The sequence below is a fragment of the Dermacentor silvarum genome, chromosome 6 (assembly GCF_013339745.2).
Source record: "Dermacentor silvarum isolate Dsil-2018 chromosome 6, BIME_Dsil_1.4, whole genome shotgun sequence".
Classification (NCBI taxonomy): Eukaryota; Metazoa; Arthropoda; class Arachnida; order Ixodida; family Ixodidae; genus Dermacentor; species Dermacentor silvarum.
The window spans coordinates 114,180,602-114,206,246 of NC_051159.1; the positions used below are offsets into that span (position 1 = coordinate 114,180,602).

Below are 25,645 nucleotides of genomic sequence, written 5' to 3' on the forward strand. Positions count from 1 at the left end.
GAGGCAAGAACGGGGAAAATGAGAGAGAGGGAAATTAGAGGGACCTCGAAGCGAGGAGGAGTGGCTGATGCGCAGTTCGGAACTGGCGCGGGACGCTTTCTGGAAGCGGTTCGGAACGGGCGCCGCCGACGAGCGAGAGAGCGAGCGACGACGCCGGGAACGGGACGGGACGGGGCCCCGAAAATCTGCGAGAGAAGAAACGCGCGCGCCCGCTCCTCCGAAGCAGTAGCGAGAGAGGGGTAGGCCGGGAGAGAGAAAGAACCGCCGGAGCGCCCAGGCAAGCTAGCGGGCGCACTTCTCCGCAGCCGGACAAGCGACGACGCGCGGAGCAGCGCACCAGCATGGCGAGACGTCCCGCGTCGCGGCCGCTGCTATCGATCGCGCTGTGCCCGCTGCTCGCAACTCGTCGTCCCAAGGGGCAGGCCATGCCCACCGCCCTGTGCTGCTGGTGGTGGATCCTGTGGTGCCTGGCAATGGCCGGCATCGCCAGCGCGGCGACCGGCACCATCGGCAACGGTCGTCGCCAACCTCGGAGTCCGTCGTCGTCGGACGAGGAGCAGCAGCCAACGGCGACGAGGCCCAAGCTGCTGGTGATTCTGGTGCAGGGCGTCAGGGCCGACTACATCGACCACGCGGTGCATCCGGGATTCGCGCGACTGGCCCAAGGAGGCATCCGCGCCGAGTACGTGCTGCCAGTGTTCCCGTCCAGCCCGTACCCCAACGCGTACAGCATCGCCACAGGTACGTGTGCACTCATGACCTGACGCGAGACAAGATACTTGGCGCAGTTTCGGTGCCCGTCAGTATATGCAAACGCTTGCATACTGACACTGGGCTAGTCTTTCGCAATGGCTTTTTTCTTGCATGCCGCCACGCTTGCGACATTCCCTCGTTCGTTTTTTTTATTCCTACCGGTGAAAGTTCTGTGCCCCAGCAGCGTCATTGATGTACCAAGGATGCCCAGAAACAAACACGCATTTATACTCAGCAGTTATCACGAGTAACACGCGGAATCGCCTGAAGCCAGTGACGAGGAACTCAAGTCGCTACAACTACAAATATTTACCAGTACCAGCACTTTTATATGATACAAGCATAATGGTTCAAAGTTTGGCCACGCTGGATGTTCATTCAAGAAGACCGACATTAAGAACCTTCATGCGAAAGTGTCGCTTAGAAAAACTCTTCGGCTGTTCTCTGGAAGACAAACAAAAATAATTTCGAAATACTGGCTTGCCGTTGGGAGAGTTTTCCATCAGAGTAACAGGCGACGGAAACTCGAAATCGAAAGCGAATCCACATCGGGCTGTTCCTTGTATCGTGCGCGTCGTTAGTTCGCGGGTTTGACACGAAACATCTTGGGCTCAGCGGGAAAAGCAGTAGTGGCGGTTTGTTCGTCATTCTGAGACACTGTCAATTAGGCAAGCGGCGCCCGTGAGTGTTTTCCAGTTGCGCGTCATAGGTAAACACCTATAGCCACCCAGCCCCTCAGAATAGACACTTGTAACCTTGCGATTGAAGAACAGCGAGAAATGTGACGTCATATTTGTTATTGACGACGTTCACAAAAATGATTTATCTTTCAGCGTATTTTGTCGGTCACTGCTCTAAAAGCGAGAAGTGTTGAATAGATAAACAAAATAAAACTAACAGATGTCTAGATGATGTCAAGCGGTGAGGCCTGACGACACTGAAATCACTGCGACATCACATATCCGAGAAAGACAGTTTGTACTTCAGCCCTTAGCTGCGACAGAATACACGGAAACTCCTTATAAAACACAGCACACTGAACTGACTAAGTGAGCTCAAGACGAATGAGACTGCGTAACACGGTAAGAGACAAGAACAACCAGAAAAGTATTTTTTAAGAAGCGTACCAGCAATTGGTGATTCCTCGGAGTCCTATTTTTTCCTGAATGCTGAATTTTAGCCCATTGGACGCATGGCGTGGACTTCAGTACCTTGGAAGAGGATGTATGTGCGTTACACGGTTATCGAAGCCTGAAGAAGTGACTGAGTATAGAGTTACCACTGCTGTCCGAGATCTGGGTTGAAATGGCATCTTTCTTGTTCTATAGTTCATTAAGCCCCCGAATACTGTGCACATTATTTGTACAACTTTGCATTGTTAGTACTATGACTCCTTGTGTTTCTTTGTCCATGTCATGTCACGTGTTTCACCATGTTCATGTCTCGTGCCTATGCACAGTGCTCCAATGGATTCACCCAATATTAAGTTCACGTATTTATCTGGCAATACGTGGTACTTCTGCTTGCCTTAACTCTTGTGAGAATTATAGGTTGCCTCAAAATACTACCAAGAAAGTCAACTTCTTCGAAATTTTCATGCACATGGCTTTAAAACATATGTTAATTACCTTGTACATTTACATTCATTCGCAATACAGATGACAAAGGAGAAGTGTAATGGATGTTTACAACTGGATTTATCTATTTATATAAAAATTGAGGACAACGAAGGATTTTCGGCAAGATTATAGTTATTAAGGAAACAAATGACACATAGCCGACGGTAGATAACTCAAGCATAACCACAGCGTTTAATGGCTTATATTGTTAAATAAAATATATATGATGGGCTTTTTTTCTCACTTACAAAACTTTCTTTTATAAAGGCCTACAAGTTTGCTCGATGTAAGTTACTTCAGATGAACTACCTGCCCAGGCCGACATTATTTGGAAAATAAATTTTAAAAAACTGAGCAATCTATTCACTAACAAAACTAATTACATTAATTAACTTCTCATGGACGAGCATTACGGCTCTTATTTATAGTGGAATGTTAAATGAAATTGTAATAAAGGTATAGTCCCGTGCTTTTACATTTCAGAATGGCCATGTAAAGAAGTATAACTGCCCTCAAGTCATTTCTTAAATTCTCTTCATTATACACGCGAAACCGCGAAGCGCGGCTCGCGGTGCATTTCATTCATTTCCAGTGGATGCGTCTGGCAAACTCACCGGCTACAATTCGTGAATTGCAATATGTGTCGTAAAGTACGTACCTAAGAAGTTCATTAGTCAATTTTTGCTAATTAGTTGAATATGTGTTTCGATTTCTCGTGCTGCTAATGTCCGCCTCTTCGAATAACCCAGGTCAACGATAAGAATTATGCTACCTGCCACAGGCGATTTTTTAAAATTCCGTGAAACTTAATTTTGAGCACCCGGTAAGGCGTATTGCCATTTCGCTCGACAGACAGTGATACCTAACGGAAGGAAGGAACGGCTTTCAAAACAGGAGCCATCACGTTGAGGTTGCGGCGATCGCACGCACCGGCGACGTGAAGATAGACACGCTTGTGACACAACGTGCCACGCCAAGACGCGCCCGGTCAGGCGCCTCGACGTCGCGTGCACATACCGAATACCGTTCGTTTCCCGCAGCTTCCCTCCATGACGCATGCGCAGTCAGAGGGCTTTCTCGTCCCCTGTTGCTCCAGCTGCTCACGATAGTGGTGCCGCACAAAGGGGATCCTTTCTTGTGGAATCCCATCCAGATGTTTGCCGCTCTAAGGCGCTTTCGCCGAGGACGGGGAGGAAAATGGGGCAGGGGATGGGCAGGGTAACTTCTTAGAAAAAATGAACGCGACCGTTTCTTCGTACTGTAGGGCTTGCCGAGGGTACTTCTACGGTCAACGCAGGTGTCAGGACCGTTATTTATTTTTTATCTAACTTGAACCTAATTAGATCTTTATGGCTGCTGGTTTGACAGGCTGCCAGATGTATATACGGGGCGATCATTTTTAAAATTTCCAGAATTAAAAAAAATCGCCTGTTGCAGATGGCATAGTTCTTCTCCTTGAGCTAGGTTATTCGAAGAGGAAGACTTTACTAGCTGGAAAAATCGGAACCCATATTCAACTAATTAACAAAATTTCACTAATTAATTTTCTTAATTAAGGAATTTATGGCACATATTGCAATTATGAATTGCAGACAGTGAGTTTGCAAGGCGTATCCACTTGAAATGAATCTCCGGGATGACACCAGTTGCGAGATATTATTTCCCAAAGTGTGGGACGAAATACGTGGGCGTTCCAGTTACTTTTGTGCTTCAATCCATAAAATAGAGTTTTGCTTAAAAAAAGTAAGTGGAATAATAGTGAATTTTCGCGGCGAGTCTGATGGCGCATGTCTCCAAACTGGTGTCATTCTGGAAATTTATTCCTAGCCTTGCAAACTGACCTGCTACAACTCATAAATTGCAATATGTGCCGTAAATGAATTAATTAAGAAGTTAATTTGTGATTTTTTAGTTAATGGGACGTGTTTATAGATTCTCGTGCAAGTAATGTCCGCCTCTCTGAATAATCTAGCGCACAGATTAGAATTGCTTTCTGGAAAATGCGATTTTTAAATGTTCCAGAAAAAATTTAAAACCATCACGCCGCATGTGTATTATATGACTTTACAGTTAGATTCCCGCCATGATTACATCAACCGTTTCTTTATTTATTGTAATTTTTAGGACAAGATTACTGCAGTGACGAAGTTTAACGACCCCAGGCAACTCGACACCTATGTTATACGCCGCACTAATGGGCCTTGGCACACTTTTGAACGCCTGTGCTTTTTAACGTTCGCCAAAGTCTGAATACACGAACGGTTTCGCATTCCGCCTTTATAAAATGCGACCAAAGCTTACAGTCGTCGTCGCATTTCACAAGACACAAACATCAGATAACAGGAAGTACGTACTTCGACAAATATTGATGCCAGATTTTATCTTTCTCTCCAGCTTTATTAGTCAACAAGATTAGAAGCACAGCCACGACTGCTTGAAGGTGTTAAATGCTCTGAAAAAAAAGAGGGAAGAAAGAACATCTACAGCGAGGTTTTTGGAATACTATGGCGAGACTGAAGTTTAGTGGAGTTGGTTGAATGGACGAACTTAAAGTAAACCTAATGCGCCCATTGGTGGCACATGTTTAGAGCAATTCATGCCGGTTTTGCGGCCTTGCAGTGCAGGTAAGTAGTTTCCCGCATCAGCTTTTCTTCGACTGTTGCGAATAGCTTAGGTTCAGACTTGTATTAAGAGCAACCGGATTACGAGCTACGAGCTACCTGTTCATGAGAGGAACGCGTGCTGTGTTTAAGGAACACGACAAAGTGAAGGGCTGGACAAAAATACTTGAGACTGCTTCTATGTCTTCCACAATCCCTTTTAGCTGTGCTCTTATCTGCTTTCTTATCGCTTCTAGCTGTACTAGTTATCCTTAGTTGGTCTTTCTGTATAGCACAGAAAAGGCAGCTGCGTGAAGGTGAAACCAACGACGTCATTATTTCTTCGTAGCGTGGATCCTACAATACTCAAAGATGGGAAGAAAAATGGACATCCTAATTGAGAATGGAAGTCATTACTCGAGCCGGCGAAGCAGAAATAAATTCAGCGGCCTCTGCGCACGTTGCTCGTCTGCGGTGCATCGTCAGAGTATCCTGCGGTTGGTTGTCCCTGTCAGTGACTGCCTTTTTCACGAAAAAAAAAGAAAAGAAAAAGACTTTCAGCTCTCGGGTTCCTTAGGCGCCTTAATTAGTCAAGTAGAGAAGCGAACCTGATGCTTTGTAGTGTGCACTGGTTAGCAGGATCATTAGATAAGAGATAAGATGACAGGTGCTGATCATGAAATTTTACAACGACCTGGCGAGAAAAAACCATTGGTCATAGAGAACAAATTGTATCGCCTGATGTCATGCCTGCGACAGTGAAACAAAAGCCATAACTTCATCTACGTCAGAAACCAATTACGGGGTCGCTTTCAGCGTAGCACGCTTGGAAGAGCGTGCTTCAAAAAACCCGGTAACGTCAGTAGTTCCTTTTCGTCCCTTTGTTTCAAGCCAACTCAACGTGCACGAATTTCTCTGTCTAGCTCGCCTTCGTTTTTTTTTTTTTGTGTGTGTGGGCTTCTCTCTCTCACAGGACTGGACGGTGAGTCCATCAATATCGATTCCTTAAGCAAGTGTTTCGATTAAAGCTATGCGGCCGGAATAAAGCCTTGCTGAACAAGGAGAACGGCGACGCCACGCACATAGGCCGAGCAGCGCCATAGGGCAGCAGGTTTCTATTCATTCGCCAATCAACGAGTTCAGGTTCCGCTGGTGCACTCACGCGTTGAAGACTCCCAATTATTTTCAGCTCAGTTCAAATCGAAAGGCCGAAAGAGCGAGCAGCAGGCTACGACAAAGACAGAAGACGAACGTAACGCTAAGAACAAAAAAAAATCACTTCAAAACAACGAAGGTCGGGACGAATGACGACGCACTCGTTAATAACGCTGGCGGCCTTAAAGACAAGGAACGACGCTTAGCGAGAAAGGGGAAAAGAGAAGGGGGGGGGGGGGGGGTCGCATCGCGAGAACTATGCGCAGGAAGTATGGGTGGACGTCGATTTCCCTCGCAGGGGGCCCCGCCTGCTTCGTTCACAGATTGAAAGATATCACGTTCGGCGGGAAGTAATGAAGGAACCCAGCGGGGGGTCCGCTACGCATCTTTGTCTTACGACAAACGGCGAAGCGTACGCGGAGGGGTCCGCTCTTAAAGGGAATGCCTAATTATCATACCAGCGCCGATTGTTGCTCGCGTTTGATAAGACAGCTGGCACGCAGACTAATCTTTTATCAATAGCCGCGCATGTTGTACGTTGTATGAGCCACCGCCTGGTCGGAAGAACTTCCTAATGCGAGCTCGAGCATTAAATGGATGTTACATTAATTAGTAGAGCATATGTATGATTGTTCATACGTGAATGTATGTTCCTTATTTGGGGCGAGTGCAGCCGCGCGACTAGCCTGGAGGAGGAGGAAAGAAAAGAAGAACGCAGGGATGTTAACCAGGAAAATGCGTCTGGTTGGCTACCCTACACTGGGGGATGGGAAAGGGCAGCTGCCGGAAATTCCTCCGCACACTACGACCATTGCGACCTTTTCCTCACTTCCTCACTGTGTACCGCGAAATCATTGGGGTCTCGATCACAGTACTCTTTCTATACATAGTTTTTATTGACGTCAACGTGGCAGCCATCTTGGGGTACTAAAATGCCGAGAAAGCAGCGTAAACAAGAAAAGTAACAGCGTGAGAACAAAAAAGGAGCGACTTCCACCGAGTTTCAATTGATAACAGTGATAATCTAGTGAAATGTAAGTCACCGTCCAAAAGCAATAGAAGGTACTGGGAGCTGACATGGTACACTGACATAATCGTGGCAACCATGTTTGGATTTTATAGGACAGTGAAAAACTGCGTCCGTGACGTCATGAAAAAACTATCTATAGTACAGAAGCGCGCCACTGTGCCTATCAAACTCGTTTTAACTAACAGACATCACGCGCTCATACGCTAATCGATTCACTCATACTGGTTAGTCTACCCGAGATTCTTCCTGGCAAGCCGGACAACGCCATCTCACTATATCTGCCACGTCTTGCCGTCATTCAAGCTTCGTCACGCACGCTTCGTCAGGGGGCATTTCCGTCTGACGTAAGAGCGGGGTCTGTCTTTCTGGTGCTCCTAGCGCGCTCGCTTTTGATATTGGCTGGTCTCGGCGTTCAGATCGATGACGAATATCTCGATTTAGTTGCGATGTTGAAAAAAAAATGGTTATCTCTAAATTTGTCTTCTTCCAAGTGTACCGTATTAAACAACTATCTCTAGTTGCAGTGAAAAAAAGGTAACTTGTAAGCTTGATTATTCTTTTGACTTTCATTAATAGCGCCAAAGTGTCTTCGCATTGCCTTACCACTCATATGCAGGAATTCCAACTGCGTTGCGCTCTAGCTGTTCTTTCTTAATAAAAATGAGTATAGTCCAATAAAGCAGTCCGTTTCTGTCGTATACTATATAGATTAACAGAAGCTGTAAGTCAGCACTTCGTCATTTTTCGCCCGCGTAAACTTGCGTTGGATTTTAACTGCCGAATGCAGAGGTCATGCTTCAGAACCGACCGGGCTCAATGATGTTGATAGCCGAGAATGTTAAACTTGAAATGCGACCGCGAAAGCGCTCGATAATTGGCGCCGTGGCTTACGCTGAACGCTCCGCTAAGCCTTTTCTCTTGAGCAGAAGTGCAGCTTCAGCACATGAAGTATAATAATTATTCAAGAAGAGTGATTGGTCTTGGTTGGACTTGGTTGCACCGTACTCAAGGACGTAAAGTGGCCGCTTGCTTTTTAGTCTCTCTAATAGATATCACAGTTCGCGGGATACCAGAGACATGGATGGTGGCGGAAGTGATAGTGGCGATATGTTCTTGTGTTCTTCTTGTGTTTCAAGGTGCTCTCTTCGAAGTAAAAAAAAATGAGCCACTGTACAATCATGATTGTGTTGCCGTCGACACCTTTACGCCAGTCAGCAGTACGTAACCTGTATCGCACCAACATTTTTGTGCTTAACCTGCTTGCACAATCCCAGAAGACATGGTTTTGAGCAGCCTGTTTAAGCACAACGTATGGCAGCTCCAGCGATGAGGCTTACATCGATGGGTCATCTACTTGGAATGTACTGCCTGACTAATATTTCAAACATCACTTGATTCATCGACCGTTCCACATGTCTGAGAAATTGCTAACGTCATCCCAAACTTTAAATTTGGCGACAGAAAGATTGTTTTAAACTTCAAGCCGATCTCATTATTGTTAACACACATCATTCAAGAACACATCGTACAGTACTTAACCGAAAACATGACTTTCGCAGTTCCAACATGCACTTTCGGGCTGGCTATTACATGGTGACTAAATTGATTGAATTCTCGTGACATCACTTTGCAATGAATAATAGGAGCCATATTGACGCCGTCTTCATTGACTACCCAAAAGTCTTCGACACCATCATGTCCCAATATGCTTCTTAAATTTGGTGTTGTCATTATGAATAGTAAACTTTGTTCCGTTCTTTTACACATGGGTTGTTGTGATGAGACTGAGGTAAAAAGCCCCTAGACTACTCCATTTTTCTATAATATGCAACAAAAATTATGACATAAATGATAATGCTGAAATAAATAAATGAGTAGAAAATGACAATGAAACTAGTAAGACCCAAACAGCAGAGACGACTGGTTAACAAAGTGGAAGGGCTACCTACACATACACGCTTGTTTGTTTCCTTTAAAAATGCTTACTCGGCCTCTCTGGAGGAAACCTCTCGAGTACCCCAAGGCTGCTTTAGGTCCCATGTCATTTACAATATACCATGTGTCCTACGTAAATTGGGCCAAAATTTAAAAATATGCAAGTGGCCACGTAGCTGGACAGAACCAATGTAATGTTGTTTGCCGTCGCTGGGAGAAAGTCAGACTATTCTTCTTGTATTTCGCTTAATTGCATGATTAGTCGTGATTAAATAATCAACTGCTCAAATATTATATTCAAAGCAAAAAGGTCAATGAGAAAATTGAAGACCATCCTGAAAAATTCCAGATCCTGATTTCATTTGCTCAATACGTTCTACATAAAGTTTTTTCTTCCCCCAAGCCTGTAAGAAAGCCCGCGAAATGCAACATAGTACCACGCGACTACTCGCCCGGCATTATCTTCAAGTCAAATACTGATCGCCATCTAATGAACAACGTGGCACTTTATAGAAAAACAGTCTATGACACCCACAAGCAAAAGCAGACCATTACATCTCTGTTATTGCTATAATGCGCAATGCTTGCAGAAAATAAGCGAATCCCAACACCCTAGATAATTTTTTAAACAGTTTATCAGTCATTAGTCATGCCGGTTCTTGACTACGCTTCTGTAGTCTCGTCTATACCACTCGTTTGCTGCAGACAAGCTTGAAAGTGTTAAAAAAAGCAATAATATTTATTTTCTGCAGGCATGACCGGTATTTCGCACCCTGTACACACGCCCAGTTTTTGGAACTCCGTCCCTTGGCCTATCGACGCATGTCTAACAACCTTGTTAAATGATTGTACACGGGTCTACTATTCCAGCACCCATCTCGATCATTGATTGTAATGCGCGAAGAAAGCGTCTTTGAACACTGTTCCGTGTAAACCAGTATTGAATTGCTTTGAGGTTTCGTTATTCCCTCTAGCTGTAGAAAAATTTCGAGGACGATTAAGGTTCCCCTTTAAGAGTGAAACGCGATAGCACTCAAAGATCCCTGGCTGCTAATCAGGCTTCCCGGCAACTGCAGCTATTTACAGCGAAGTTTTATACCTCTACCAGCCAAAGAAATTTTCGTGTCAGCGTAAGCAAAAAACGCCAGGCTAGAAATTGAATACAAATAGCACATCTCCTTTAAAATCAGGCATACAGCATACAGCTCAGCACTCGCTTTCAAAAGCAAAACCACAAAACAAGCATTAAAACGACGTGATGGATGATAAGGCGCGTGTGAACAATGGGAACACCCTCTGACGCGTTCCGGTAAACATTAGGTTGACGGTAAAGGGGTTGACGTCATTCAAAACCCTCGTGAAACCAGTGTCTCTGGTTTCACTCTTTGTAGAGCCACGTGTGTGAATTGAAGTGACGTCACAATGGGTAATCGTTGTGGGTATCGTTTACAGCGTACCTTCTCCCGCGTGTATTTCCCGGTAAAGATTACAGTTGCGTAAGCTACTCCGAGTGGAAAAGTACCCAACAGCATGGAAATCACGTAGTGACGTCACCGCCATCTAGCAACTCATTCAGTTCATTCCAGGCGATGATGGGTAGACCACGGAAAGTAAGGACGCCAAAAGAACAGCGTGAATATAAAGTCGTTGTCAAGTAATAAAGGGTGTGGTTGAGTACATTTCACTTGTTTTCTGGTTTCACTCTTTGTAGGGCCACGTGTGTGAATTCAAGTGACGTCACAATGGGTAATCGTTGTGGGAGTTGTTTACAGCTTCGCTGCCAACCACGTTCACAGCGTGGATTGGAGCCACAGTTTTTTTGTCCAACTTCGTCTCTACGCGCGGCTGCCGAGGAAGCGAGCGCCATCTGGATGGTGTTTTTGCGAGGAAGATACCGCGGCGCGCCGCTCTATGAATTGTAGAAATGCTGGAAAAGGGGTTTGTGTTTGAGTTTCGGCGTAAGAAAATTATGTTTCCTCGTATATTCAAATTGCAATCCGACGCTATCACGTCTGCAGGTTGTGGTTAAGTCGTACTTTATTACTTTTATGGCGGATTTTACTTTGAGAAGTTCAATTTTGTTCACTAACGCTTTGCGCCACGCGGAGGGCCCACGCGGTCGGGGTGGTTCGGGATGGTTATTTCCGCCAACGACGCCGGCGCGCACGTGCCTACGCCGACACCTAAGCCGGATTTTTTGCGACACGGTACCTTTAACGCTATCGCGTTAAAAATGAAATAACCTAGACGGTTCACTAAGGGTAATGCCAAGTGAAGAAGTTGCTCCGGAAATATCTAATCATAGTGTATGTTAGCACTCCATACTTTCTTTTCTTTCTTTGTCTTGTTGAACTCTAACCAAATGTAGTTTTGTGTGTAGTCTGCATTCTTTGATGACAATTATGCATTTCGTGTATCCACCTTGTTATGTCTCGTGCTATCGAAATAGCGCTATATGTAACCAAAGATTGCTATACTATGAACTGGTCGTACGTATACAGGCAAGCTTAAACTCTTTATTACCTGGGTTGAGGCGTTGTGTATACTTTAACCATTGTAATGTGCGGGTCGGGTCATCTGACTAAATCAAGCGGAAACGGGACAATGCTTCTTTGCTATGTGCGGCTGTACGCTAGTTTTGATTGAACACAGATTTTGAAAGCTTCAGAAGGATGGTTCGCTGGGCTAGTCCGTTCTTGAAGCAAACAGCTCGAAGTATAACACGACAAAAAGTAAAGATGCTTCTGTGTTCATTTCCTGGTCGTGTTATTTTTCGCGTTGCTTGCCTTAAGCGTTAAAAAAAAAATAAAACGTTCGCAGCAGCAAAACAACTTAGGCATTGACTCGTTGCATCAAGAGATCTCTCCTCCCCGGCTCAGCACCTGTCACCACGCCGAGGCCAAGCGAAAACCACTCCATCACTGGACCTGCTTTTCCCATATGCCGGTCTCCAGCGGCCATTTGTGCGTATTGCTTTGAATGTGGTGAAGGTTGCCTGACGAAGAGGAAGCCTGAGACACCCATTATTTGGCTACTGTTTATCACTTCAGTTGCAGAGTGTATTGAGAGGTTTCAATATGAGCACGTGGAACCTAATTGCACGAAAGAACGCATTCGCTGCGTATGCACAGATAAAAGTAAACTATGCTGAAGAAGTTGCTCGCAGGGCGACTTGGTACTTCCTTTTGACCAAACAGACAAGAAGAGCACAGAAGATATTTATATATGGAAATACGTGTATACTATGTGTTTCAGCTAACGTTAGCCAAGTTACTCAACGAAAAAAACATTAGAATAAGGAGCAAGATATAAGTCTTATGGTGTACTGTCGTCAGAGATCTGATGACCAAACAACTTAGTTCTTAATATTATATCTTGCACAGGTACTTATTTAATATTTTCTTTTTGTTGAACAGCTTGGATAAAATTAGCCGGGACACCCTATATTATATAATACACGACATAAAATATACTGGTATAGGCCTAGGTAGAGTGCATATAGGCTAACGATGGCGCTTCGGCAGCTTCAATAGTGTTTTCATTTTTCACTCGCCTTTCCCACTTCTCCAACACCCCCAATCCCCAACCCCTTGAGCGATGGGAGACCTTGTTAACCAGCCCCGCCCTACCGATTCAGCTCGCGCTGACGGACAGGGGCCAGGAGCTGCTGGGAACATATGGGTCCCGTAACTAGGGAACCACCCCGTCTGGTGCCTGTGGGCACCACCAATATATTTTGGGCCTAATAAATGTTTATTCATCATCCAGTGCATAGTAGCGGACCGGGCGTGGCCTTGCTCACGCCTTTCCCCTTGTCACTCCTCACTCTCTCTCTCGTTCCTGTAACAAGCGATTCAAGTGAAAAATTAGGAAAACAAATAATCAACATAGTTAGACGCACTGCTTCGTTGTACAAGGAACAGGTTTACGACAAAGTGACAGAGACAAGGTGATGAACGACACCTTGTCTATGTGTACTTGTCGTTAACCTGTCTATGAAACAGAGCGTGTAACATTGATGTTTTTCCTACTACTCTCCGTCCCAGTCTTTGGTGTCACGGCGCTTCGCTGCACCCGCAGTGCTCTCTCTCTTCCTCTTTTCCTCTTTCTATTCCCCCTTTGCCTTACCCCCAGAGTAGGGTAGCAAACCGGACGCTCAGTCTGGTTGACCTCCCTGCCTTTCCTTTCTTTGCTATCTCTCTCTCTCTCTCTCCGTCCAGCATTGCTAGAGGATGAGAGCTACACGTATAGATAGATAGATAGATAGATAGATAGATAGATAGATAGATAGATAGATAGATAGATAGATAGATAGATAGATAGATAGATAGATAGATAGATAGATAGATAGATAGATAGATAGATAGATAGATAGATAGATAGATAGATAGATAGATAGATAGATAGATAGATAGATAGATAGATAGATAGATAGATAGATTAAGGCAGCAAGGCATACGTAAGTGCGCTGCGACTCCACGGAAGCGTACAAAAAATGCACGAAGGATCAAAGAGGAGCAAGAAGAAAAGTCGTCGCACGGGAGAAGAGCCCACGCGAGTGCCATCGATAGAGGCCAGAACAAGTGCACCGGGACGGCAAAAAGCCGAACGGCAACTGAAGCCCGCGCCAGAGGTGTCGGCTGAAAGCAAGACGGAACGGCTTTTACACGGCGCTTGTAAGGAGTGGCGGTGCCTCCACCCTGCACCCAGAGAGCAGAGAGCTCACCCACGCGCACTCACTGAAAGGCTTCTCACCCCAGAAGCGAGCGCACTGCGCGAGGAAGCTAGCCGGCGCGGGGCCAACAGCCGTGAGCGACCGAAGAATTGCAAAGCGCGCGGCAGACACCACTTGGGGTATAGCACCCCCTATGAACCTGCCCTCCCTGCATTCGCTATGAGGCGGCACAAATGGGTATGCTGATGAGAGAGGGAGGACGCGGCAAGGGACTTCCTGGGCGTCGCCCCCCCCCCCCCCCCTTTTTTTTTTTTTTTTCCGCGTGATACAGCGTGGAACTCGTTCAACCGGGAAGTGCAGCGAGATCGCGCGCGCACATCGCTTGCTGTCAAGCCGCTGATGCGGAACTGAACATTTCCTAATTCTCATGTCGCTTTCTTGCCGGCATGCTCGTTCCTCTCTCTATACCTCACTATTACGTTTCTATTTATCCTCTGATGACCCCCCCCCCCCCCCTCTTCCTTTGATGCGACGGCTGCGGTGTCAGGGTCCTCGCCACGAAGTCTGCCAACCTTTAACATTTCGCTGACGTCCCACCGTGGCGACGTTTTTTGGCCCCGCTGTTCTAGAAACATGCGCGATTGCAGCGCGTACACACCGCTCTATAGTAACGGTGACTGCCTCATGGCTGCACAGTTGCGAATGAAAGAAAAAGAAAAAAGAAAACGAGCATGCTGCGATTCTGGCACGCGTGCTTGGGAGGTCCAAGCTGTCTGAATTAAGCCGCGGCCTCTCCAGCCATTCGGCAATGGCGTTGCGTTGTCGCCACGTCCTTAATTGCCACTCCGCTTGTCTGCGCATGCATGCGTGACCCTGAATGGCGCTCAGGGGACCGCGTGCGTGAGTGCGTCCTTGGGCATACGCGGTGGACGTCGTGCGAACACGTGCGCATGTGCGTGCGTTTGAAATGGCGCGTAAGCGAAAAAATATGAAAAAGACGTAAATACGACGCACACCTACATCTGCGAGACTCGCAGTAAATAACCATGTGCACATGAGTGTTTATAGAGCGCTGCGGGAAGAGATAAATGAGCACGCGCTCAAGAGTGTGTCCAAGCAGCTCTGTAGTAATTATGAGAGAGAAACTATCTGTAATGGCTTCCGTCCGTCACCTATACGCAGATCGATAAAATAGTGGGTGGAGGGTACAAAGTAAAAAGAGCCTGACGGCTTCTTCCCATTATTAATGTCAGGTTATTAATTAGCTGGAAAAGGATGGAAACGCCCCGGGTGATGTTTAAGGACGTAAAGCTTAGTTAAGAAAGTACAACTGTAAAAACATGAAACGTCAGAAGGGAGGAAGAACACCAGTTATGAGAGGTCTGCACTACGCAACACGCTTATAGGCAAGGTCTATACCCGCAAGGTCAACTTTGTTTCAGTAAAGTAAAATATTTGTTCAAATAAAACCTTGTGTTTCCCTAACTCAACATGAGCCGCCATGAGCGCTGTTTGCTGGCATCAGTTCGTTGAGACACATTGTTGTAAACGATGCCTCAAGATTGGAATGTGATTTCATCAGACCATTTTAACGCTGATACGGTCTGATTATAACACTAAGCCGACATACCTAAACAAGTGGTGATAAGCATTGGCACGTAGCGATGAGATAGATGCAGAAAGGAGTACAACTGCTTGACGTTCATCAATAGTACAAACATGAAAATACGCAATAGCCTTTAGGAATGAACAATACGGACGTTCCAATCTTTATAATTACCTTGACCTGAAATTTACGAAACGCGATGTGCAATCATGCCTTAGTCCTCAAACTCTAAACCATGCTTGCGATGAAGCTTCAGGTTAGCGCAATTTCTGAGCATAATCATCCTCGTGCACGCTTGTTCTTTTCTTATCCTTTGTTTTTCTTTGACGTCATACGATACTTGAAAACCAACACCTTCCAGCGAAATCTCGAAAAATTAATGTGGCCTTTTTGTTTTCGTTTTTCCTTTACCAGTGCCGCACGTACTTCCGCCTATGTGTGCCTTTGCCTGAACCACTCAGCGAGCCAAGAGGTGCCGGCCTTTACGTAGGCTTTCTCTCCACTATTTCGGTTCCCGCCTCTCTGCTACTGCTTTTGGCGTCATTGGTCCCCTACGTGGCACCCAGTGACTTCCACGGGATAACGTACCACCGAATGGAACCGCGATCATTCGGTCAACCTCACTTTGAGGCCGAGAAAAACGACACTTTGATAACACGGCTCGTAGAGGCGTGTCCCATGCAGTCAGAGAAACCACTTCACTCGCCCACACCGCGACTACTGCGCACTCTGTATAGGACAGAAAGCGCTGCGAGACAGGCCGAAAGAGCAAACGCAGTGAAGAAGAAGCGCGTCGTCGTCGTCGTCTTGACGGCCGTGAGAATACTGCAGCTATGGGTACGGCGGCAGTCTCGCGGGCAGAGATCGATGGAGATGACCGCTTTGGACGACGCATTTCCATCATCTCTGTCGATCACCATCCGCAAACGGCACCGAAGGGACATGCATCGCTGATATTCCGATTCCTCTGCTCTCTTCTCAGTAGTCGCCACAAATGTCGTTGGTACGGGCGCTCTCCCGGGCCTCGAAGGCGCCCTCACTCTGAGGCAAGAGAAGCAAACATAGAGACCCCGACGCACCGGCTCGCCCACGCGCGCCGATGCGAATAGACTGTCTACGTCGTAAAGTGAATAGGCACTTCAACTACACTTATCGACGCGTTCGATGAAGGACTCGCGCCGCGGTCGCTCAGCGGCTATGGCGCTGGGCTGGTGAGCCCGAGGTCACGGGCTCGGTTCCCGGTCACGGCAAACGCTTTCCGATGGGGGCTTTGGGGACTGTTACATCTTTGCAGTCCCAGCACAATTGGGACTACTTATAACGTAACTGCTTACAGTTAGGGCTGGATCAATACAGTCATGTGGTTTTTCTGACTCGCATTTACCTTTCCATAGAATCGAATGTACAGGGCAGCACCTCTACAACGAATGCGTGTGCAACGAAATGACCTGTGTAACAAAAAAATAATTCTCTCCCGGTATTATTGTGAGCTGTGTGGTGTGCGACCTTTACAAAGAAATGACGTGTATAACAAATGATTTCAAAGGCCCCAAGCACTTAGTTATATAGGTGTTCGACTGTATACTCCTATCTGTATGAGACAAATTACTGGTTATAATGCTCGAAGAACCCCAGGTGGTCATAATTAATCCGGATCCCTCCTCTACGGCGTCACTGACAGCCCATTGTGCAAAGGGGGTCACGTGGTTGACAACTGCCGGCGACGAAGGTCGCCAACATTTCCGATATCATTAAATAAATAAATCCAGCGACTCAGCAGCTCCGGAAAGTTAGACCCTTTAATTATATTCGGTGAAGGTAGGCGTGAGCAATGGCCTCTTCGAGAAAGATGATCGCTGCTGCTGATTTTTTGTTTGCCGCGATGAACTCTTGCCTGCTTCAGTCATGTGACACTCGAGTCACGTGATGCGTTGTGGAATTTTTTTTTTTCATTTGGCATATTCAGCTCAAGGTAAGTCGGTGTTGTGACCGTGTTAATCAATTTTCAGTTTGCTTTATCTGTGTCTGCGTGAGTCCTCTTGATGCGCTACCGTCAAACATAGCTCGAGTTGAACAGCTTGCCTAACCTTTGGCTTAGCTGTTGTGCCCTTGTGCCCGTCTAATTGAAAGTGATGGTACGATTAACGTGTTTCACCGAATTTGATACAAGGCCCGCCCCTTGTATCAAATTGGGCGGTGCACCTGTGCAGCCTTGACATACACTTTGCTTAATCGCGCAACGTTCGCAGTAATGCGCTAGATAGCATGGTAGGTTATCAGGATCCGTGTTGCGCTTATTCGCGTTTATCCTGCCTCTTCCCATGCAGGGTAGCCAACCGAGCTCAGCGTGGTTAACCTCCTAACCTTTTCTATTTTTCACTTCTCTCTTACCTGTACTAACTACTATAACACGGCATACCGCCCAAAGCGGGAAGAATTTGTTTTTTTTTTTCTTGTTTTTTTTTTTTTTTGCGCTCGCATGCTAAGTTGCAAATCGCAGAAGACAGAGTACAATACCAGAATGGATTCATCGCCACAGAGGCTTCAGTGTTCGTTTCTGCAATTCTTGAAATTCCCTCCACCCACTCAAATTTTTTTCCCGTCGGAATTTTGGTGCTTAATTTCTCGGTCCCATCTATACAACACATTCTCGGTATGGAGCACCACTTACCAAGTTCAGAGAATTAAACGCTTTCTAGATGGAACATCTCAGACTGTGCATGGAAGAAAATTTTCCGCATATTACAAAATTCTCTACATAACATTTTCTACATGGAAAATCACTGACTACACACACAACAACAACAACAAAACATTTCGGCGTAGAACAAAATTCTCTAGATCAATATTTCTACGTGGAACATCTCTTACTGTGCGTGAAATAAGATTTATATGCACAGAACTGTCATTTCCTGCAAAATTCTCCATATAGAAATTTATACGTTGAACATCTCTCTGGCTGAACAGGAAACAAATCTTTCTGCACAGCACAATATTCTAGACGTAGAAAATACTACGTGCAACATCACTGGCTCCACATGGAACAAGATTCTCTACATGGAACGACATTCTCTACATACAAAAACTCTCTGCATGGAATATCGCTGAACACGCTTCCACAGCGCTCCCACAGCTGCAAACGTATGGCGGATCATGCCTGCATGGCGCTTCCATCGCAGGCCCCGACTGATGCCTCGCGCGGGACGCTGAAGTTGCCGAGGAACGGCAAGCGCCGCGATTTCTTTTACGACGCCGGCGGATGCGTCTACTTTTCATTCGTCCCGCGGCGCAGGCGTTCCCTATACTGGGACAGAACGAGAATGAAGGGAAAACAAAATGAAAGCTCGCACAATAGTGCTAGTAAAGCCAGCAACGGCAAAAAAAAAAAAAAAGAACGCACGAGGAAAAGAAAAGGGGGATAAGGCAAAAAGGATGGAAGCGAGGACGATTTACTGCAGCAACGCGGGGCCAAAAAAAAAAAAAAAAGTGGTGCAATTGATTCTATGGCGCCACGGCCGCAGTGTGTGGCACCGAGGGCGAGCGGGTCCTTGGTCGTTGGCCACCACGGGTGGCGCGCTGATTCCGGGTGCCTCCTCAATGGCCTCATTGAGCGCCGCGCCGCGCGCGCGCGCGCGACCGTGCCCGGGGAGCCGAGCGTCCGCGTGAAATCGCCGTGCCGCGGCGCTGCGTCGTTTATGTACGATATGGAACAGATACGCCGGTATTCAAATCTGATGGAAACTGGTCAGCGGGTGGCGGTAAGCAAGAGGCCTTTAGAATACTGTTGGGAAAGAAAAAAAAATAGAGTGGAAGAGATCGATGGAGTCGGGATCATCATGTGCATACGTAACTGTACAATGTAGAGATATGCACGTTTTAATGAAGAGTTAGAGAGAAGGTTGAGGAAAGGGACTACAAATGTTAGACTGCAATAGATTTAGTAAAATGTGATTGGCTCGAGTGGAAGTGACTATTTGTCGCCGCCCCGCATAAGGGGCGATGACAATAATAATAATATATTAACAACAACAACAACAACAACAACAACAACAACAACAACAACAACAACAACAACAACAACAACAACAACAACAACAACAACAACAACAACAATAATAATAATAATAATAATAAGAATAAGAATATAACAAAAACAACAACAATCAGCCTTCTTTCATGTCCACTGCAGGACGAAGGCGATCTCCAATTGCCCCTGTATTGCGCTAGCTTGTTCCAAGTTGTGCCTGCAAACTCCTTAATTTCATCACCCCACCTAATTATCTCCGTACTCGACTACACTGCCCTTACCCTTGGCACCCTTTCTGTAACTCTGGCTTGTACTGTCTTCAAAAGTGAGACGATGGTGATGACGATTTCTAATGGAAACCCCTTGAAGACCGGGCGGCGAGATATAGTCATCTAACTTGCTTGAGCCAATCAAGGGTGCTTCATCTTCTGGACACTGTGAAATACCGTCATATTGTCAAATTCAGCAATAGCGGCGTTTTGAACCAAAAGCCCTAGCTGTGAGCCCATAAGAGCTGACAATGTGGCGAATTCGACAATATAGGGGGACTTAACGATGTTGAGCCACCTATTTCAACAAAGTTAGCAGTTCGCTTATTGGCAAAGCTCGAGGCCACAAGGCGTCCAATTGTGGTCAAAATTTGTACAAGCCACGCAAATGGCGATAAAAAAAAAGTCAGCAGACAACAGCGATTACTCCAACTTAGAACTAGTTTACTAGTACAGGCAGCAGAGTCTGATAACGGACCCCAGCTATCTTCTTGTAAATTGGCTTCTCTTCTCTTTAACAGCATCGTCTGCTGTTGCCTCCGAGATACACACACATGCAAAGACACCACTGCTCTCAGATGGCCAAAGCGTCGCGACCTCGTCGCGACGCTGTGGGTGTCTACGCTGTGGAAGCATGGTGCTTAGGGCTCCGCAGTAGTTTCACGCACATGCAATCAGCAAAAGCATGACCCTCGAGATTCGCTTCCATTGCCTAGAGAGAACCGTCGCTTCAGCATGGATTTGCACATCACCTGTGTGACGGCGGAACGGGAAAGGCCAACGGACACAGAACCCGCACTTTCGACCATTTAAGTGCTGTCGCAGTAAAATAAAAGTAATAATTAAACACTAAAAGAAAGAGAGACAGCAAGATAATTTCTTGCAGTCTTTGTACACAGAGACCCAAGTCATAGTTATATAAGCACGCTCTTCAGACACCTGTTCTAGGAACTGCGTTCAAATACAATTCAACTGACCAAATGTTACTAAAATTCCACGATTTGAATTTCTTCTCACACGAGCAAAACAGATTCGATGGTGCCCGAAAAGTGTGAGTCGTGAGAAAGCCTAAAATTACTTTCACGCCACTACGTATACTTAATGAAAAAAAATGGCGTCACGGATAATTACTGCGAACAGTGTACATTCCAGTACAGGTGTGCATTCCAGGACAGGCGCACATTGCAGTGCACATGCAACATCTCTGCACTCGTTAGTTTGCACACCAATTGTATATCGAGTCTTGCCAAGCAGCGCCTTACTTGGGCTTCTTTTTCTTTCTTTCTCGCTCAATTTGTAAAACGTCATATTGAATGCACTATGTATAACCGTACCATTGAGTTTCCTAAAAATACACTAGAGCGAATTATGGCGCTGTGATTGTTCCAGCCAGATATATGGTAACGATGGGTAGAATGGGTCTGATACTCGTGCTTGTGTATTCGGACGTTCTTGTAGGGTTACTTATTACGCCTTATATTTCTACATTGTCGAGCAATCGCAACTTTCTCTGCACGGCAAAGCAATAATTATCCGCGCGCGCGCATAACGCTTGCGAATTGCTCTATTCGTAACGGAATGTATTGTTGCAAATTACCGTTTGGCATAGTCACCAAGCTGTTTGAAGCCAAAAGGGGAATGATTAGACAAAACCCTGCAGTCTGTCCGTAATACTCATGCTGGCTCAGCCGGCAACACAAGCGTCAGAGTTCTCTCTAGTAAATTTTTGCAGGAAACTCAGTTAACCGCACCACTGTCTTTCTCGTGCGTCACGTCGCACAGTAACAAGTTGCTTATAAAATCGAGGCCGTGCCAGTTTCTTTCATTTTTCGCTCGTGGCAACTGGCTCTTTCAGAGGCTGTCTTATAGACTCATAATTGTACGTAAGGAATTAAATGTAATAATTACTTGTAATATATAATTGCGTTCTTGGTAATTTTTTTGGTAACCCAGACCCCAGCATTGGGAAACCACAATCTTGTGCGAGAGGTGTTGGGTACGTTAGAACACAGCCCTTCACTCCAGGGCGCACATCCAGCGAGTTTTCAGTGTCGCTGCAAATGTATTCACAAGAAATGAGGGACGATTACAGATGAAATTTTTGAAGAGCCAATTATTACGGAAGGTAAACAACTTTTTAAAGGGATGCAGAGGACGCATTGAAAGAGCCAGGTCAGATTGTTCTATTTAATGTACGTACTTGTGCAATGTTAATGAAAGTCCTTAATGTTAATTTATCCTTAAAGTAATTGGTTAGTTTTTTACGAATTGTCCACTTACTTTCGTGAGGTAGTAATTGCAAAGTTTAATCAAATACGTTTATCAAAGAAGTAATTCTAATTGTTATCGGTTACCCCTTTTTCTCTAACGCGCTCAAATCTGGTTAGACTGCATTGCCTGTGGTATCGGCGCAAATTCCACACTCCTTTCCTTGTAACAGCTAATGCCAGTGTCACACGGGCAATTTTAGTGTCACTTCGAGCAAGTGCACTTTAGCACACTGAGTGTCCCTCTGGCGGTGTGCTGCTACACGAGAAAGAAAAGTGTGTTTTGGCATTGATAACAATGGCAATGGGTGAATCATATAGTAGACACAGCATACATATAAATTATTTTAAGCGTAGGTTTCAAAAGGACAGTGTTAAAAAAATCACAGCATATCCACGGGGTGAATGATGATGAGTGGGCAAAGCTCCCGAGGGAATCATCGGATCTCCCGCTTAAGGGGACGCTAGCACAAACGCGTTAGAAACGTGCAGTACTCTCTAGTAAGGGGGAGCGACCACAGCGTCTTACGCAGCCATTTACACATGCCGGAACGTGCACCGCGTTTGCCGACGCCATCACATGACTGCTGAGAGAGTATACCCCCCGTATTCATAAACGCTCCTCGACTTGAACTTGACTTGCCACCGCTTTGGGCAGCGCGTTCGAAACGCGTTGAAGGTAAGGCGGAGAAGCCACAGCGTCTTACACCAGCTTCTTACACGGGCCGTAACGCGCTAGCACAAACGCGTTAGAAACGCGCTAGAAACGCGGCCTTTCGTTAATGTTGGGTATCTATTGCCATCGTGGTGCGTGAGTCCATGTCCGCTTCGTGGCGTAGTGGGCTAACGCCGCGCGCTCGGAAGCGAGGGGTCCCTGGTTCGATTCCGCGCTACGGACACAACTTCGGAATTTTTTTTCTCATTTTTCTCAGACTGGTTACACACTACTGGTTACACACTACTACTACGACGACGGTGACGGAACGGGTGCCGCTATAAGGAGCTTCGCCCCTAAAAGAGCATTGAGAATAATGTTTGGTGCAAAGGAAGGAGTTCATTGCAACCGCAATAACGTTCGCGATGATCACAAGCGAGGACAAGAGAGCGTCTCATCCAAGCCGAGCAGAGGGAAAATGCGGGATTACGATGCAAATATGGCACAAGAACGGATCGCGAGCGTTTGAAGCGCGTTATTTCAGCTCTTATTTGCCGCTTAAGGACCACTCCGAGACCCCACTCACCTTTCACGCGCCCAGACAATACGAAAAATTGCGCCAATCTCGCATATTCAAGAGCGCGTCTACTAAAGACGCAAGCGACGCGCAGTCCGCTTGGCTGTAAAACGACCAATAAGTTATATGGAGACACACCGCTTTCTTTACTGGTCAGCTGAGCAAGGGCAGCGTTCCACCGTCACCCACGCTTGAGGAAAGATTGCCCCGTTTGAGCGTCTATATACGGCGTTTGTACCGCAACGACAAACGTGTCACCTTCCTAAACGGCGGTCGAGAAGCGGTACTATCGAGGCACCCCCCGTATGAGCTCTTGGTCTTCTCGTCCGACCATGTCATCATTGATGAGCTATTTCCGTCCAATAAAATCGGAACAAACGACAGCGGCTCCACAGTTATGGTGGCTATAGCACAGGCATGTACAGGCATAAACAATTGCGCGGCCATTATACATAAACAGACTGAGATTGAGAATAGCACAGTAGCTTTTTTTTAAAGTATAGCATATCTAATACGCTTACAACATTTCCAATCACGAAAACGTGGTTTAAAGTTACTACGGAATCTGCTTTCACTGTCACTTTATGTATCTATTAAGCATTGCTACCGAGGCTACACACTTCGACGCAGCGAAGTCAGTTCGTCGAACACACTCGCTGCCGAGTGCGTTCTGCAGCTAGTGTCACCAAGTGCTCCCGTGTGGCAGCCTGAGAATGACACTAGCGGTGAAGTGCACTCGTTCAAAGTGCACTTAACTTTGCCCTTGTGACACGGGTATAACGCTATGTAGACGCCGTGCGACATTCGGGATTGGCTCACCTCGCAACGAGACAGGATGTAAAGTTTCTTCGCCGGTAGCAAAAAAAAAAAAAAAAATACGTCGTCAAGACCTCGCGGTCATACTACCTTCGTCACTGTCACAACACGCCCCCCCCCCCCCCTCCCACCTAACACACCCATGTAAAAGCTAGCCTCACACAGCACGTTGGCTAAGCTGGTACCGTACCGTTTCGCTGAACCCGAAACGATGCTGGATCGACAGCTACCTGCAAAATGCATCGCATAACTTCCATTCCCCCAGTGCGCAGGATCTGCACAATTTTGCAGTTAAACGATTTCAGCGATGAAGATAATATGGCCACCATATGTACAGAGATGTTTAATAACAGCTATTTGTTCACTTATTTATTTATTTATTTATTTATTTATTTATTTATTTATTTATTTATTTATTTATTTATTTATTTATTTATTTATTTATTTATTAAATGCGAAGCATTTCTTGGCGAACATTTGCCACTTTGAGTGTGTCTATCTAGCCACCTAGGCCTTGGTGCTCCAATGGCCGTTTCCTTAACTTGATATGTACCAAAGCTGGCATTTTATGACAAAAGTTTATGACGAACGTAAATGATAGGTCATGACATTATTGTCATGACATGCGTGTGCTGTAGGTCATGAAACAGCCTCCTACGTCTTCGTGCTCTCGTTGTCGTTTCGTTAACTTGGTATGTACCAAAATTCGTATAGTATGACATGAGTATATGAGGAACATAAATGATTGGTCATGACATGAATGTCACCACATGTGTGTCAAGTAGGTCATGATACAGCCACCTAAGTCTTGGTGCTCTCCTGGGTAAAAAAAAAAACCCCGATGTGGCAAAGAATCGAGAATTAATGATGGTAGTAGGCACAAGTAGACATAATAGAATACAATTACAACTCAATAATGATTAACAATCGAGAACCACTGGAATGGGTTTGGACGCGGTCACTAAGTGAAGGAAACACTAAAGGATGATGGTAGAAGTCATAGTCCTGTGCCTGACTCAGCCAAAAATAAGAATCACTCAGCGAAAAATTATTAACACTTAAAAACCACTGGAATGGGTTCGGACATAAATGATAGGTGACATGAATGTCATGATATGCGTGTCATGTAGGTCATGGATCAGTCACCTATGTCTTGGTGCTCTCATGATCGTTTCGTTAACTTGGCAGGCACACTGCTTCGCATCACATCGATTCCCACAGGGCGTGGGATTGGCCGGCTTTTTTATTTATTTACTTTTTATGAAAATGCTTACAAAGGCCTTGAAAGAGGGTATTACACAGGGGCTGGGGGGTGGGGGTGGAGGGAGGTTGTACAATAACACGGGAATCAGAATAATTGCGCAGTAATAGTGTGACTGACATACTGAATAAACACAGAATTATAAAAAGAGCTTGATTAACAGCGGGGGAAGGGGGATAGGTAAAAAGCAATAAACGTAAATCCATATCTTATTTTCGACTAGAACGCATACAGCAGTTATAACACTAGTGGCAATGCGAAATATAGAAAAAGAAACTGATACATACAGCGCATATAAAAAATGCTTACAAAATGTAACAGCGAGGAAAAAAATTAACTTGCTGTCGGAACAATGCGTCTCAATGTGTAAGAAACTGTGAAAACAAAACGCGTGAAACGC

General features: G+C 45.7%; 1 protein-coding gene across 1 annotated transcript in view; it reads left to right on the forward strand.

The window, feature by feature from the left end:
* The first annotated feature begins 262 nt into the window (after positions 1–262).
* LOC119455863 (glycerophosphocholine choline phosphodiesterase ENPP6) overlaps positions 263–25,645 on the forward strand; it is an 84,286-nt gene continuing 58,903 nt past the window's right edge. The window contains exon 1 of the mRNA XM_037717378.2: positions 263–741. Within this exon, the coding sequence (XP_037573306.1) occupies positions 342–741 (400 nt within the window). The 5' untranslated portion in view covers positions 263–341. The remainder of the gene's footprint in view (positions 742–25,645) is intronic.